Below are 15918 nucleotides of genomic sequence, written 5' to 3'. Positions count from 1 at the left end.
CCGTTTTCACCCTTTGGGTACGGAACTACGAAACCCTAAAAATTGCACAGGTCTATTCCCACACACATTCCGGTCTACCCACGCAGGCATACCTGCACAGGTGGACCTCTCCGGTAGACCGTAGCGTGTATATGACTTACATAATGTGGAGTTTAAACGCGATTACCATCCTATAGCTTTAGTTCTACCACAGAATAGATAATAGTAGTTCTACGTAATATTATGACCGTTGAAGTAAATGGCCAAGCTAGTTGTGAGTTGTGCCCAATTATTTGAATCAGCTAATAGTGCTTGTGTAATGAGTAATTAAATTCTACTTAACTATAAATATGGTATATCATTTAAAAGATTTCTAAGCTATGAGTCACAACTCACATACCGATAAGAAGTACCGTCATCAAATCACATTAGATTATGATGTGGTCTGACTTGCTGTATATTATGTAGAAATTTTATTGCTAAACGCTATACAGTATTGATAAACACATTTCAGAATAGATTTTCTATGTATAAATGTATGTTGAAGTGACATACCACACTTTGACGTCAATGCCTCTATAGCATATTTTATGGTTCGCATAGGAAACAAGCAAGGTTCAAATGCATTCGATACACTGAAATTTTATTTTTATCGATGTATTTTTCTCCCTTCCCCCTTAGTAATAAAAGGTCTACAGTCCACACTTTGTACGGACGTCACAGTTATACAATGTTTCAACTTTCATCCTTGTCTAAAATGTTAGAAAAGAGACGAACTAGGACAAAATATCGTTGTCTAACTGTAACGTCTATACAGGATGTAACAAAACAAAGTGATAAACTTTAGGCTGTGTATGTGTCCCTTTTATAGAGTTTACTCGTTTACTGCACTAAAAGTAGCAGCGCTGAAAGAGATTTTTTTTGAGATTTGTATGGACAAGCCGCGCCCTAGCGTCAGGTCAGCCCATACAAAGTTTTAAAAAAATACTCTTTCAGCGCTACTACTTTCCACAGTGAACTCTATACAGGGTATTCATACACATCCAAAAGTATTATCACTTAGTTTTGTTACACTTGTATACGCAGGGTGGATATTTTATTAGTAAGGGTGTGTTATTTCTTAAAATAATATTTTTTGCCATAACTGGCACGGAATTGTAATTAATTGTTGCCTTTTTAACGCTTTCCCTGGACCATTTGGGCATGCAACGAAGTCAGGGTCGCTACCGTTCTCCAGATGGGTAAGCTTATTCATAAGATGGGTAATTTAATTGTGAATTAATTAAGTAATTGTTAAGAAACGAATGCTGCAGAAAAAATGATATAATAATGGTTTTATTACATTGCCACTTGCTTTATTGTAAAGAGTTAAAATAATTTTCTTGTCAGCTTAACATTAAAACAAAAATAAAATTAAGTGGCAAAAGAATAAAAAATCTGAATGCAATATAAATCTTCTAAGATTATGAACTGCAAATTTGTTTACATTTTCCGTGAGAGCGAAAATACAACGGATGTGTACAGTTAAAAATACTGGAAAGTGTCCAATTGTAATGTACTGCAAAATAACACTTAACTTTTAAGAGTTTTTTTTAAGATCTAGAACAAAATATTCTTTGACTGTCCTTAGTTTTTAATTTTTATCTTTCTTATGATCTAAAGATAAGTAACCGCTGTAAAAGCCTGAAATTAAATCCCTATGATGTTATGAGGAAGTCCCCCGCAAGTATCAATTTGTTTTAATGGGTGAAACATTTGTGACGCAGCTGTCTTGATACTTGCTAGCTACTAATTAACACGTGCGTCGTGCAGGCATGTGAGGTCGCGGATGATCTATGTATTTAAATAAGATACAGTTGAAAAGATCGAAATCTTAATGATCAAAATCGTCTACATAATATGTTTTACATACTATATTCATTATCTAAATTTTAAGGCTATTTTAGTAAATATTTTAAGTGATTTTACTCTCTTTAATAATCAAAGACCCTGTTTTTTATATATATCGGTTAAACTTTTTTCCACTTCCATAATTTGTTTAAATCATATTTTTAATGTATTTATTTTTAACTAACCTTCAATTTTGTTTGTAGGTGATGCAACAAGATGTGAAGAAGGAGAATCCGCTGCAGTTCAAGTTCCGAGCCAAATTCTACCCCGAGGATGTCGCGGACGAGCTCATACAGGAGATCACCCTCAAGCTCTTCTACCTGCAGGTATGTCATCAATATGGCCCTTAGAGTAAGGACTAAGGAGTATGTAGAGGTATACCATAGAGTTACGAACAGTTGTAAATGTCCAATAGAAATGTAAGCATATCTTACAGCAGGGATGGCGAACCAATAGCACGCATCAGTGGCACGTGACATAAAATTTGGAGCACGCTACTGGTCACAAAACTAGTATCGAAGTAAATATTTTACCAACAATTGCGGTTATAGATCCACCTCTGTATAATGGGTTTGTGTTGTTTGGTCACCAAATTGGGTTAATGTTGAAATAGGCACCGAATCACAAAAAAATATTGAATGGCACTTTTATGACTTCTTCAGAAAGATTTCTTCAGAAGAGGTCACGTTGATACGAAAAGGTTTGCCATCCCTTTCTTACAGTATAGCATAGAGACTGTACTAAACGGTTGTCAAGTCTGGTAGAGTATTTTATGAATTATGACGTTGTATGTACCACTTTCTTCATTGCCATGTAGTCTATAGATAAATGTCTTCTCATATTAGAAGCAATTGTAACTGTAGACTCCAAAATTGTGATCAATGGTATCTAGATATCTTTCTCTTTTATGGGATATTTTAGTTTTGTGGTATAGTGAAACAAACGGCTGTTTGTTTCACTATACAAACTAAATGTATGATTTTAGGAATACCTAAAATCACAAGCGGTAAACAAATATCTTTACCGCTTCATTTAAAAAATAAGTCATTCTATACATGGTAGCTTTAAGGAAGACGATGTTGTCATAAGCAAACTAACCTTGAGGATTATATTTGTCGTACTTAAACTGACTACAGGTGGGCAATGCTAAGGCACTTAAACCATGCGTAGGTTGGGGAGGCACCTTCATGATCTCACAACCTATTGTCAACTTGTGTAAAAATCAAGATCATTATGATTCATAATATTTCCCAGACACATCGGTCTCTTATTGTTTGCGTATTCAAATTTGATAGCCGTAGTCATTCGACTAAAGGCTATTGCTAAATATTTTAATAAGAATATCACAAAGTTTTTTATTTATAAATGCTGTGCACGTAACAAGAAAGCTAGTTTAATTAAGGAATGACTTAATGATTGATAAGAAATTCAACAAAACATCACGCCATCGCATACCAAGTAGAACTAGTTAAATACGTGACAAAATATAGAACCAGCCAATAGCCATCGTTACGAAATTGAAATAACGTAGGCTGTAGATACTCAATAATGAATACTTATTACTTACGTTATTGAATATCTAATATAGAGTAGCGATCGGTTTACGTGTCATAGATATATTATTGTCTTACTGTATGTCTGTGATTTGACGCCTCTGTTATTGGTAATGGAAAGCTGGGGTTTTTGATCATTAATGGTAACTGGTAAGTCAGGTTATTGCTGCAAAGATTTTGGAATAGTATTTGAATGACTAGACTTCTCCTGCAACAAACAACCCGTCTATCTGACTATAAAATTCCCAAGGGTGGTGTACCACATTCTAAATATAACCGCAATTTTAAGAGGAGTCCACACCGCCGTTTGCATGTCCCTATAATTTTATTAATAAAAAAGATAAGAACGTCCAAAAACACAAAAAATGGCCAGATTTTCCTCTATTTTAAAACACCCAGATCCAAAACTGGCTAGAATATACAAAAAAAAAAAAAAAAAACAGGAACACAGCTCAAGCCTTGTTTTAATTCTTAATGAAAAAAGTACTTAAATCGGTTAAGTTTTGGAGAAGGAATCAGCGGACAACGAATCGAAGATTTTTTGTTCTTTTATTAGAACTTTTGTCTTGTTGTCTCTATCGCGCTCTGCGGTGGGAGACTTGAGATTGGTGAGACAACAATACATTTTCAAATACCTATTTTCAATTTCTCTCGCCCTTGGTGTATCCTCTTAAGAAACACTAGCCCGTAAATGAGAAATCATGTAGACTCGAAACTTAAATCAAAATATACTATTCAAGATCTGCTTGTCTGTCTAGCACTTTGGAAACATCATAATATGACAGAGCCGAATTGAGAAAAGTAATTCGCTTATATCGTTCCATCTCTAATTCTAAGGCATAAGCATAAGGGCTCCCACATAAAACTGAGCTTTTGCATCGCATCGTAATGTCATTTTTATTGTGAATTTTGTCGCAGATATTTGCGATGCGAATTCGCAGTTATGTGTGGGAGCCCTAAGTAACTCCAGGGATATTTAACATTGAAACTTTCGAATTCCAGGTGAAGAACGCCATCCTATCGGACGAGATCTACTGCCCGCCGGAGACGTCTGTGCTGCTGGCGTCGTACGCGGTGCAGGCGCGCCACGGCGACCACAACCCTGGTATACACGGGCCCGGCTTCCTCGCCAACGACCGCCTGCTGCCGCAGAGAGTCACTGACCAACACAAGGTACGAGGGATCCCGCATCCTTGATGTACTATCAGAGAAGTTGATTCCTAGGCAGATGGGGGACCTACGTAGTGTGGTCGCGTTACGACTTACGTCATACCCAGCCGACAGATCACGTGTAACTATGAATTGACATGGTCCAACCAAGTGACGTCGTGTCGATCTGTCAACTGCCTAGGAATCAGTTTCCTCGATGGTACAAGGTATAAAAAAAACAGTGATAATACTTTAGTGTGTGTAATTGTGTATGTGTTTCTTAATATAGAGTTTACTGTCAAAATTGCAGCGCTGAAGTAGCAAAGTTTTTTTGTGGGCAAGCCGGCAAAGCGCCCCAGCGTCATGAGCTTGCTCATACAAAAGTTACACATAGACACCCTAGTCCCTACTTCCCTAGGCCTAAAGTAATATCACTGTTTTGTTACACTCTGTATTATGGATCTTGGGCATAATTTTGACGCCTGGGCTCTCACAAATATCTGCGAACTCGCACCGCATGGCAAATATCTGCGGCAAAACCCGCAATAAAAATCAAATTGCGATGCGAATTTGCAGTTATGTGTGCCCTTAGATCTTGGTGAATGGAAGGATATCCTTGAACACGGTTAGTATAGATATTTATTAAAGATTTTTTTTTTGGGTTCAGAGGTGTTCTGCCTGGTTTTGCCTGCCTGGACTACCTGAAGTCCGCATGAACTCAAAATCTTGAGCAGTAATAATTTGTGAATATATATGAAAATATCTGTGTAATATATTGTTTCCTCAACGCAGTTTACATAAATTAAGAGTTAAACATTGAGTCATGACGTCACAGTTGCTTACGTTAAGAAGTTATTAAAAAATAACTTAGATTGGGGAAAATTATTTGCGACAAGGCCGTTTCTTTCACAGACAGAATTTTTAACACGCATTTATTATCTTTTTGACGACCTCTGTGGCTCAATTGGTTGAGTGTGTGGCAGCTCAAGCCGGGGTTCGCGGGTTCGAATCCCGCCGTGGAAAAGACAGTTTTCCTTTACCGGCAGCGCCCCCGCCCACGTTCATTTATAGCCTTGTATATGTTACTTTTACTCATTGCCGCCGTCTTCCCCAGATGTCGCGCGAGGAGTGGGAACAGAGCATCACGAACTGGTGGCAGGAGCACCGCGGCATGCTGCGCGAGGACGCCATGATGGAGTACCTCAAGATCGCGCAGGACCTCGAGATGTACGGCGTCAACTACTTCGAGATCAGGAACAAGAAAAACACCGAGCTCTGGCTGGGAGTCGACGCGCTCGGCCTCAACATCTACGAGAAAGATGACAAGTGAGTTGACTTCGACAGGTCGCTTTTTTTTTGGAACGAAGTTCCCTGTCGCGCGTTGCGAAAGGAGGCTAGACGGAAAAATTAAGACCAAAAGTTTAACGACACTTTTTGCTATAGTTGTAAGACGTGCGGCGTGCGCGTGTTTCTCTCTCTCTATATCTGTTTCTGTCTCATAGAAATCAACTTAGTTCCATCCGGGTGACCCTTGACACCTCTCAAGTATTTTTTCATTGTGTGTCGAGGCAAAAGGATAAGTTGTGAGACTTCATCTGCATTTGCCTATAATTTTTGGATGAATATCCATGAGAAAGATTTAGTTTACTTTCAGTTTTTGTAATATCGAGACAAAAGAAGTTAAATTCGAAGTTGTATTACTTTAAAATATTAAGTTTTGTTGTATATTATCAAGCAATAAAATTCAGTTAATATGCCTATCTCGATCGACTGAGTAAACCGGCTGTAATACATGTTATACGATAAGATAAGAGGACATTCCTTCAATTGTTAGTAGAAGAAAAAATATTTAGACTTTGCACCTTACTACACTCGCGAGCGTGGTTAGTAATTAAAAGAAAATAACTGATTATTAAAAAAAATATCCATCAACTCTCATTGTCTTGACTAATTTAAATATTGTATCCTCCATTCACCATTACTCAAAAACGAGACCCTAGAGTCAAGACCAACGTAAAATGCAAATACAAACATACATATGTACAAAGTACTATCATAGAACATGATAGTACTTTAAACCTGTGTAATGTGTATGTTTGTATAACCTACTCGAAAAACTTGACAATACTTCTGGCGCCATAACAATGCAATTCACTTACAAAATGTGACTTTCATGCTGACTGTACAATGTACATTTGCTGTTACTATTGTTAAGTACACGACGAACGTTGCGTGCGCGCATATCGCCTGTGTGTTACACACGCCAATACCATTTCTGTGAAGTCATATTATCTTCAAGTTTTTACGAGTGTTTTTATTCGTTTATTTTGAGGTCGTATCGACAAGCGCTAGTATGGAGTATGGACGCATCTATATATTAATACGTGAGCCAAAAACTTTGGATCCCTTTTGACGAAAAATGGGGAAACGTAGGTGAATGAAATTTTGCACAGTTATAGTTTATATGGTGAAGGAGTGCATCGAGCTAATATTATTTTGAAATTATGCTTTTATCATACATTTTTTTAACCAATAAAACATTACACACACTACAACACACACACTAGGAAAAATGACAGATTCTTGAGTGACAAGACTATACATACGAATTATACTCTTTTATTTATGGTTGAAGTCTGTTGACAACGGTTGACAACAAGGTGACAAATTGAAAATGGATTATAGTTTTTTTATTAGACAATGCTTACACGGCCAGTCTGAGATCAGCTGAGTCCCAGAGACAAGAGTTGAAAAAAATATGAGTCAATATTTTTTTACAAAATATAGCTGTACTCCTGTACTCAGTAGTCCTAATGTCGTTGAAACTAAGGTCGAATTTCGACCATTGGGCGATCTCTAGTTTTGTAATTAATATCTATAATTACGGAAATCTTTGGATTATAACCGGTAAACTGTTTGAGTAATGTTTTATTTGAAGGTCAATGCCTATTATGTCATCGACGGTGTTAACGCCAAATGCACAAAAAGCGCAACTGTATGTTACTAGCAGCACTACACAAAGTCACAGTAAAAGTATAGGTATTGTCTTCATAGGCCCTGAGGTACACTCAATACCTAATCTCCCTTAAGGATCAACTTCTTATTAGATTGCGAAAATGGTTTACTTCTAGAGTAAACCATCGGATGGAAAATTTTAATGTAAAGCTCAACGCAACAACAGTTTTAAACCAAGCATAGGCTTGATAGATATTTATATTTTATAGAAATGTCTAAAAGTAACTGACTGCTAAGGGTCAATTCAGACCGCAACGCGACGCGTAGATACGGGTTGCGGTCTGAATTGACTCTAAGCCTAAACCGAACTTAACCCTCAAACTCATTCCAGACTGACGCCGAAAATCGGGTTCCCGTGGTCGGAGATCCGCAACATCTCGTTCAACGACCGCAAGTTTATCATCAAGCCGATCGACAAGAAGGCGCCGGATTTCGTGTTCTTCGCCCCGCGAGTCCGCGTCAACAAGCGTATCCTCGCTCTCTGCATGGGCAACCACGAGCTGTACATGCGCAGGCGCAAGCCCGACACCATTGATGTTCAGCAGATGAAGGCGCAGGCCCGTGAGGAGAAGCTCGCTAAGCAGGCGCAGAGGTGAGGGCTTTACACCTACGTCATGTTACTAATAATAATAAAGACATAAGTGGAAGAAACAGGTAAGTAACATTAAAAAAATTGCCGTTTTTTTAGTGGCTCTAGGGTCAGAAAAAGGATTTGAGATCAAAAAAACTGTGAATTTTGTGTGTAGCCATATATATTAGCCAGATGATGAAGTAGGTAAGTTACAAGTTTGTTAAAATTATAAGGGAAAAATGAGTAGGTAATTGTCCCTATGTTTATAAAATGTTACTTATCTGGTTCTTGCAGTCACGTCTTCTAAAGATATAAGTGGAAGAAGCAAGTAAGTAACAGTTAAAAAATTGCTGTTTATGTACATAAATGTAGGCTGTAGGGCCGGGAAAATGATTTGAAGTAAAAAAAAGACTTTCATGTATAGCCAGATATATGAGCTAAGTAATGAAGTAGAGAAGTTACAAGGTTTTTTCAAATTATAAGGGAAAATGAGTTATTGTCCTGTATGTTATAAAATGTTAGATGTATGGTTCTTCCACTCACGTTTTTAATTCTAAACTAGGTCAATCAATTTTACTTTTGTGCTTACACCATAAACAGGTGTAATAATATTCCCATGAATTAGGGATGTCGGAAATGCAATGAAAGTATCGATAAATATCGATATATCGGTACGATATGAAAAAAAGGTCTAACCTACTTCAGTCATCTTAGGTACATTACTAGATAAATACTAATCAATAGGAAACATTTTTGATATATCAAGAACAACGATAAAAAATATTAATTATTTTTGTTGCCAACTTAAAAATCAACTTAAGTACCAAATTAAAAAGCAGAAAATGTCGTTTTTAATACAATTTCGATATTGGATATCGATATATCGTAACAAAATATATGGCCCAAAAATATCGATAAGTATATCAAATTGAAAATATTGATATATCGATGTATCGATGTTTATTCGACAAGCCTAACATAAATGATTATCTATATTGGATTGTATGCTGTAGGGAAAAGTTGCAACTCGAAATCGCGGCCCGTGAGCGCGCGGAGAAGAAACAACAAGAGTATGAAGACCGCCTCAGACAGATGCAAGAGGAGATGGAGCGCTCACAGGTGGGTGCTCTTAACTATTTTTTCTCCATAGGTATGAGGTCATAGTAAAAAAAGAGCGTATGTATACCCGAGGAAATTGATTCCTAGACAGTTGGCAGACACAGCTAGCCCTTTGAACAACGCCATTCAACCACACGTCTAGCTTTTTAATTAAATATTCGAGTCGCTCAAAACGTTCAACACCACAGTTGATTCAAAAGCAGCCGTTTGATTGCATTAGTTCAGGGCTCACCACTGCGGTAAGGTGCGGCGCTAGGTAGCTAGGTACATTTTGTTTACAATATGGCATCAACTAGCCGATGTTTTGTGGTTGTACGAGTATTAAGATATTTTTTCGTAAAATAATAATATTCGAGAAGAAATTACGGAATTATGAAATGCATCACCAAGGTATTTATTGCAATCGTGTTCAAAACGAGTTAGAATATAATTTATTCTGCTTGTTATCATTACGCTTCTGTAATAATAACACTAAATCAATGGTCACCTTAGTTAATTTGCCATTTTACCAGTAATCTAAGCGTCGTCTAGCTGTAGTGTTGAACGTTGCAGTCAACAAGTCGGCTAAACGTCGTATAGCCGTGTGATTGAATGGCGTTGTTCAGTCAAAGGGCTAACTGTTTGATTAAACGCCCAAGCAGCACAAGTATATCTAGTGAAGCACTATTAGTTATTTTATAGAATTAAATGGTATTCTTACATAAGAGTCAATAATCCCTAGAAGATATCCTATATACCGAGTTCAGTAAAAATGGGCACCTGTCTACACTGTAATGACAAGTGCAGCATAAGAATTCATCATTAGATAACGATAAGAGCAATCTATATTTATCTATAGGGATTATCTACAAAACTATTATAAGAACATAATAAGAGGCACATAAGAAAGGAATTAGGTTTTGTAGCCAACATTAAGATAACACAATTACTCTACTGATGTTCTAGTGGTGAATATTTTTAAAACCACTAATAATCAAAATCAACTAAATAAAAACATCAACAAGAGTTACATCTTTTAAAAAGCATTTCCTGTTTTCTAATGGCACACCGTAGTTAAAAGTATTTTAAGTTAAAGCTTTAATGGCGAAATGAAATTAAATAAGTACCTAAATATATTTTTTATGTTTCGCGCGAACAGAGGGCTAAAATTCCGTGCCGAATTTATTTTATCGTAAAAGTCGATGAAATAGTTTTAAAAAACTTATGGGCCTATTATATTCGTAATTTTAAATGATATATTTTTAATAAAAAATATTATTGATGCACATTTTTTAATATATTTTGTTAAAATAAATACCTAAACAATGTATTTTGATAAAAAATTCATTTATTTAAATATTTTTATGTTTACAAATAAATAAATCGCGTATTTTATTGTAACTAAATTTTTAGATTTTTACCGAAATGGCGATTACCGTCGTATTCTATTAATAAAAATTGCCTCTAGATTGAATTATCTATAAGTAAGTCTTGATTAGAAGATTTACTCCTAAAATTGAGCTAAAGGTTATTTTAGGAGCATGACAAGTCAACTTGCACTTTCACCAGAAAAAATAATCTTTCAATAGTATAATTGTTCTCAAGACCATCCTATCGTAATCTATAGAAAGAAATGTTTGTAAACTATTTTTTCTAGTAATTATCTACCAGAGTATAATATGAGACTGGCATAAGAAGGAGGTGTTTTGTTCGCGTTTTGGTGATTTTTCAGTGCAATACCATAGAGAACCAATATTTCTGCTGGTCTTCCTGTTTTATATTACTTATTATCATATAGTCAAAAATATTCGCAATATATTTTTATTGTCTGTAAGAAAATTATTAGGCCAACTGCCTAATAATTTTCTTACAGACTTTTCTTACGTTGCTTATTACAGGGTTTTTTTAAAGCAAGCAAATTATAGGCAACTCTTCATCGCCAGAATCGTCACTAATTCAACTATCATTGTCAGTCTGTTAATTTCATCATGGTTTTCATCAAGAATCGATTTTCGAGACGGTGTCAATTCTTTTTCGCAGCTTGATATGATGAAAATATGTCGATTCGTTGCTGAAGTGATCACTGATGACTTTGAGGGCAAAGAAAGTTGATGTTTTTTTTTTTTTTTAATGAAATAAGGGGGCAAACGAGCAAACGGGTCACCTGATGGAAAGCAACTTCCGTAAAAAACTTTCTGATTACTTTTAGAATAATTGCTCTACAAATAATTTCAATTCTTAAAAAGGATTTGTGATAATAAGTCTATAGAATAACTTAACTACAGCAGCGCTTTTAACAGAGCAAATATAGTGCATAACAAATCAATTGGCTCTTAACTCAGTGTAATGAACTAATAAAGGTTTTAAAACAACGAACACTAGATATTTTTTCTATTAGAAACTTAGTTCTTATTCAAAACCATATTGTATAGAATGCCAATGTCTATGATGTCTATAAAAAAGCCATGATTAGTACTCCTAAAGCATAAATAGATTTAAGGCGTCTGAAGTGTGCTACTTGGGCGGTTATTTTTAACCAGTCGACTGCGACATATACATTGGACACACACGAAAAACACATTTTAATAATATATTTTTTATATTTTTAAAATGTTATGTTTAAAACCAACTTAGATACAAAATAACAATTAAATCCTACCTTTACAAATCAATATTATTACAATAATTCTCATTTCCTAGTACTCTTTAATATTTTCATTTTTCATTTTCATATTGCGTGCTTACGATGACTTACAAGTCTTTTTATGTTTTGGAATTAAGATAAATGAAACATAATAGCTAATTATTTACCTTTGATATTGTTAAACTGGTTAAAAATATTTCATTACATTATATTGTGCATTATTATTTTACTAGATGTCCCACGCGTAAATTAGGAATTTTACAGAAACCGTACATTTTCCCATAAAAAATAGCTTATGTCCCTACTCCCTTCACTTGGTCTACTCTATATCTGTGCTTAATATTGCCATAAAAATTGCTCCAGTAGTTGGTAATTTCTTATATTTCCTTCGTTTTTCCCACATTTTCCTGAGTTTCTTCGGTCGTATTAGTCTTAGCGTGATAATATTTAGCGATTTATTTATTTATAATGACTCTGTTTAACCATGGGACGATGCGTGGTATAATATGGTAGTGATGATGATGATGATGATTAATGTAATTTGCGTAGTAGCATATTATGCTTTCCGTTCTTAAAACAACGCCGAAACTCCCAAACTTGTATTTAATTACCTATGTCAATAAATTTATTGCAAGTGGGTTGCCTAAAAAATTTATCAGGCTAATATAATTTGTGTTACAGGCGAACCTGATCGAGGCACAAGAGATGATCAGGCGGCTGGAGGAGCAGCTGAAGCAGCTGCAGGCAGCCAAGGAGGAGCTCGAGCAGCGCCAGAACGAGCTGCAAGCGATGATGCAGCGTCTCGAGGAAACCAAGGTACCGTTTCGTTTAATGGCATGGTACCATTTATTGCTATGGTATGGTACTATTTTGTTCTATAGCAAGGTACCATTGTGTACTATGACATGCCACTATTAATTATTTGCATTGTTTGGTGAAGGGAGTGTGTCTCATACTTCCTTGCACAGTTGTACGCTGGTCGATGTACGATGCGTAAATATACAATTTCAATTCACAAAAGTTTCATTGCAATCACCTCATTTACTATTAAAGTATACTTAAAACGTTAAAGTCATGATTTTTTTTTCTAGAACATGGAAGCTGCTGAACGTCAGAAGCTGGAGGACGAGATCCGCAGCAAGCAGGAGGAGGTGTCGCGCATCCAGCAGGAGGTAGAGCTGAAGGACTCCGAGACGCGCCGCCTGCAGGAGGAGGTCGAGGAGGCCAGGCGCAAGCAGGTGATGATCATTATCCATTAGGAGTATGAGTAAAAGTTTGTTGTGTTTGGTCACGTCGAAGCCCCACTCTCTTATACCCAGTTCTGAGGTTTTCTGACGGAAGTTTATCTAACTCGACGGCGGTATTTTAGACATTCAAAGGGGTATGTAGTGATGATGAAAGGATTTTGATCCCGTGTGGCCACTACTGTAATGCATTTCGGTTCATTTTTGACATTTATATGAAGTTTTGTTGAATCGCCGTTTGGACTGTATAGTGTATACAGTATACACATTTATCAGTTATCACGTCCAATTATTGTAATTATTTTACCATTTTGTTATGTGACATGGTACCATTTATTGCTATGGCATGGTACCATTTTGTTACATGGCTTGGTACCATTTATTAATATGGCGAATTATTGTAATTATTTCTCCAGGACGAGGCGAAGGCCCTGCTTGCGGCGGCGACGACCCCGCAGCACCACCACGTGGCGGAGAGCGGCGGCGGCGAGGAGGCGGAGGGCGAGGGCTCCGACGGCGGCTCCGAGTCCGGCGGCGGCGAACTCGTGCGCGCGCCCGACGAGCTCGTCGACCCCATCGCCGACCGTAAGACCCTGGCCGAGCGCAGCGAACGCCTGCACAACCAGCTTAAGGTGAGCTCGAGCACTGTATGAAGTCGGGGGCTGTACTACGAAAAGGTTTTTAGACTCGAACGAATCGGAATGCCGCGTCCCACTCTAACAAATTTTAAATGACGTTGTTAGAGTAGGACGCAGCATTCTGATACGATCGTTTCGAGTCTCAAAACGGTTTCGTAGTAGGCCTTCTGGCGGTAATTAATAAACGCGGGGTTAATTAGTTTTTTGGGTCAACAATGCGATAGGCGTTTGACAGTAAATATTATATCATCGGACAAACTGATGCCGCTCTCACCGCTAAGATAAATATTAGATACTAATTATTAAAGTATTTTGTAATGTGGGGGATCTACTAACTACGTGCAGTATAATATATAAAAGTGATCCAGAATACTTCTGTATGCCGTATAGTAAGCTCGACTAACATGTCGTTTCTACGTCCCAGGCCCTGAAACAAGACTTGGCCCAGTCCAGAGACGAGACCAAGGAGACGGCCATGGACAAAATCCACCGCGAGAACGTCCGCCAGGGGCGCGACAAATACAAGACGCTACGGGAGATCCGCAAGGGCAACACCAAGAGGCGCGTCGATCAATTCGAAAACATGTAAACCCCGCGCGGCCTGCACCTCACCACGCCACGAGAGGACACCGTGTGGACTGCCCGCTATATAGCAGTGGATCTAAAATGGCGACCTTGAGTGAAACTTATTATTTTTTGAAGCTCCACAGTAATAATTAACCTCTTTGTTCACTTGACATTATAGCCAAATGTCATGCTATCTGTCAAAATTGATGTTTCAAATTCTGAGTAGCCGTTTTACGGCATCCGAAATGAAACAATATAAAACACTCAAGGTGGGATTTTAGACCTGCGGTTCTGTTAAATGGAGTTTTTTATTCGTATCGTTCATATTTAATAATATTAGTGTTATGATATTAAGTTATATTTTCGTATCGTTTAATCGTTAAGGCGGTTTAGATGTATTGCTACGCACCGCAATATATTTATACCGATCCGATTAGCACTCCACATCGTCTCCTCTTGAGAATCGCGAGCGTATTCGTCAACGGTACGGCTCGTGCTAGTTATGACCCGGCGAAGCGAACCGAAAATATACTAGGTTGGTTGTAGAGCTTCGCTAGGATTGTAGGGCTAGGAGTGGCCCCGTCGAGTTCATACCACGAACACCGTCCAGGCAACGTTGACCTCTGTACCGCGCCAGTGGAATCGCAGCTTCACACCCGGCGACAATATCAACTTGTTATCGCCCAAACTATGAATGTAAATATTGATTATTATTACTTAATAGTAATTTTATTTTAGACTTATGTGCTATATAACCGAGTATGTATACATTTTACGTGAGGATGTTCTCCGAACTGACCGTTTAAATCAAGGCACACAGATATTTTTAATTAAGTATTTTAAGCGATTTCAATTTTATTATGTAATTATATAACATATTCGTATACATTGGAAGTATATCTTGAGTCATAAATTAGTATGCTGTGTGCTTCTCTTATTATTATTAATTTTTTTATTTGAGGTTTAATCGTTTCTTGAAATTTCGACCGTCACGTTACTGTTATGGGAGGTTGTTATGGGACCCTTAGTCGTATCGATATAAACTAACACTAGGTTTCTACTCCTATCACTACTTACGTTTTCTGCATATAACGTGTAAAACACTGATATTTTTGAAGTTTAAATTTATAAATAGTTTGCTCAAACGCGAATCGCGCGTCGGATGTGTCTAGAGAATACTGGGGGTGAAAGGGATGGGGCGACGTCCCTTATTTATTTTTATAATCATTTATACTTTAGATTTAAGAGCAAACCGAAAATTTTTAATCGTACTCTTCTTCGCTACCTGCGAGTCCCACGCAACTCGTGCGTCTGCGCGCGCAGCTTGTGCCCGCAACTCGCCGCGAGCGTACCGTCGCCTCTCCGTTTTTTTTTTCTTTTGTTTTTTTTTGTTTGTTCAATTTGTTCAACTCGATCGGCCTACAGTCTTAATACCCTATCAATTTTGAGGAAATCTAAATAAAAATATTTAATTGTATGCTTATAGGATGTGTATAATGTTATGTTTAAGTAAGTTAAAGGCATTCCATATGTAACAATGCGGTGGCGTTTACTTGGTTCTGAGAAAAAT

At 37.2% G+C, this 15918-nt stretch overlaps 1 protein-coding gene across 3 annotated transcripts in view; it reads left to right on the top strand.

Annotated features, from left to right (window-relative positions):
- Nucleotides 1-15449, top strand: part of LOC121727214 (moesin/ezrin/radixin homolog 1) — a 46396-nt gene extending 30947 nt beyond the window's left edge. For all 3 annotated transcript variants that reach the window (XM_042114919.1, XM_042114917.1, XM_042114918.1), the window contains 9 exons: nucleotides 2073-2195; nucleotides 4425-4595; nucleotides 5686-5897; nucleotides 7918-8178; nucleotides 9171-9276; nucleotides 12581-12715; nucleotides 12991-13137; nucleotides 13560-13775; nucleotides 14206-15449. In XM_042114919.1, the coding sequence (XP_041970853.1) occupies nucleotides 2073-2195; nucleotides 4425-4595; nucleotides 5686-5897; nucleotides 7918-8178; nucleotides 9171-9276; nucleotides 12581-12715; nucleotides 12991-13137; nucleotides 13560-13775; nucleotides 14206-14370 (1536 nt within the window). In that variant the 3' untranslated portion in view covers nucleotides 14371-15449. The remainder of the gene's footprint in view (nucleotides 1-2072; nucleotides 2196-4424; nucleotides 4596-5685; nucleotides 5898-7917; nucleotides 8179-9170; nucleotides 9277-12580; nucleotides 12716-12990; nucleotides 13138-13559; nucleotides 13776-14205) is intronic.
- Nucleotides 15450-15918: the final 469 nt, after the last annotated feature.

This window comes from Aricia agestis, chromosome 5 (genome assembly GCF_905147365.1).
Source record: "Aricia agestis chromosome 5, ilAriAges1.1, whole genome shotgun sequence".
Taxonomy (NCBI): Eukaryota; Metazoa; Arthropoda; class Insecta; order Lepidoptera; family Lycaenidae; genus Aricia; species Aricia agestis.
This window is presented reverse-complemented; position numbering and strand designations above follow the sequence as displayed.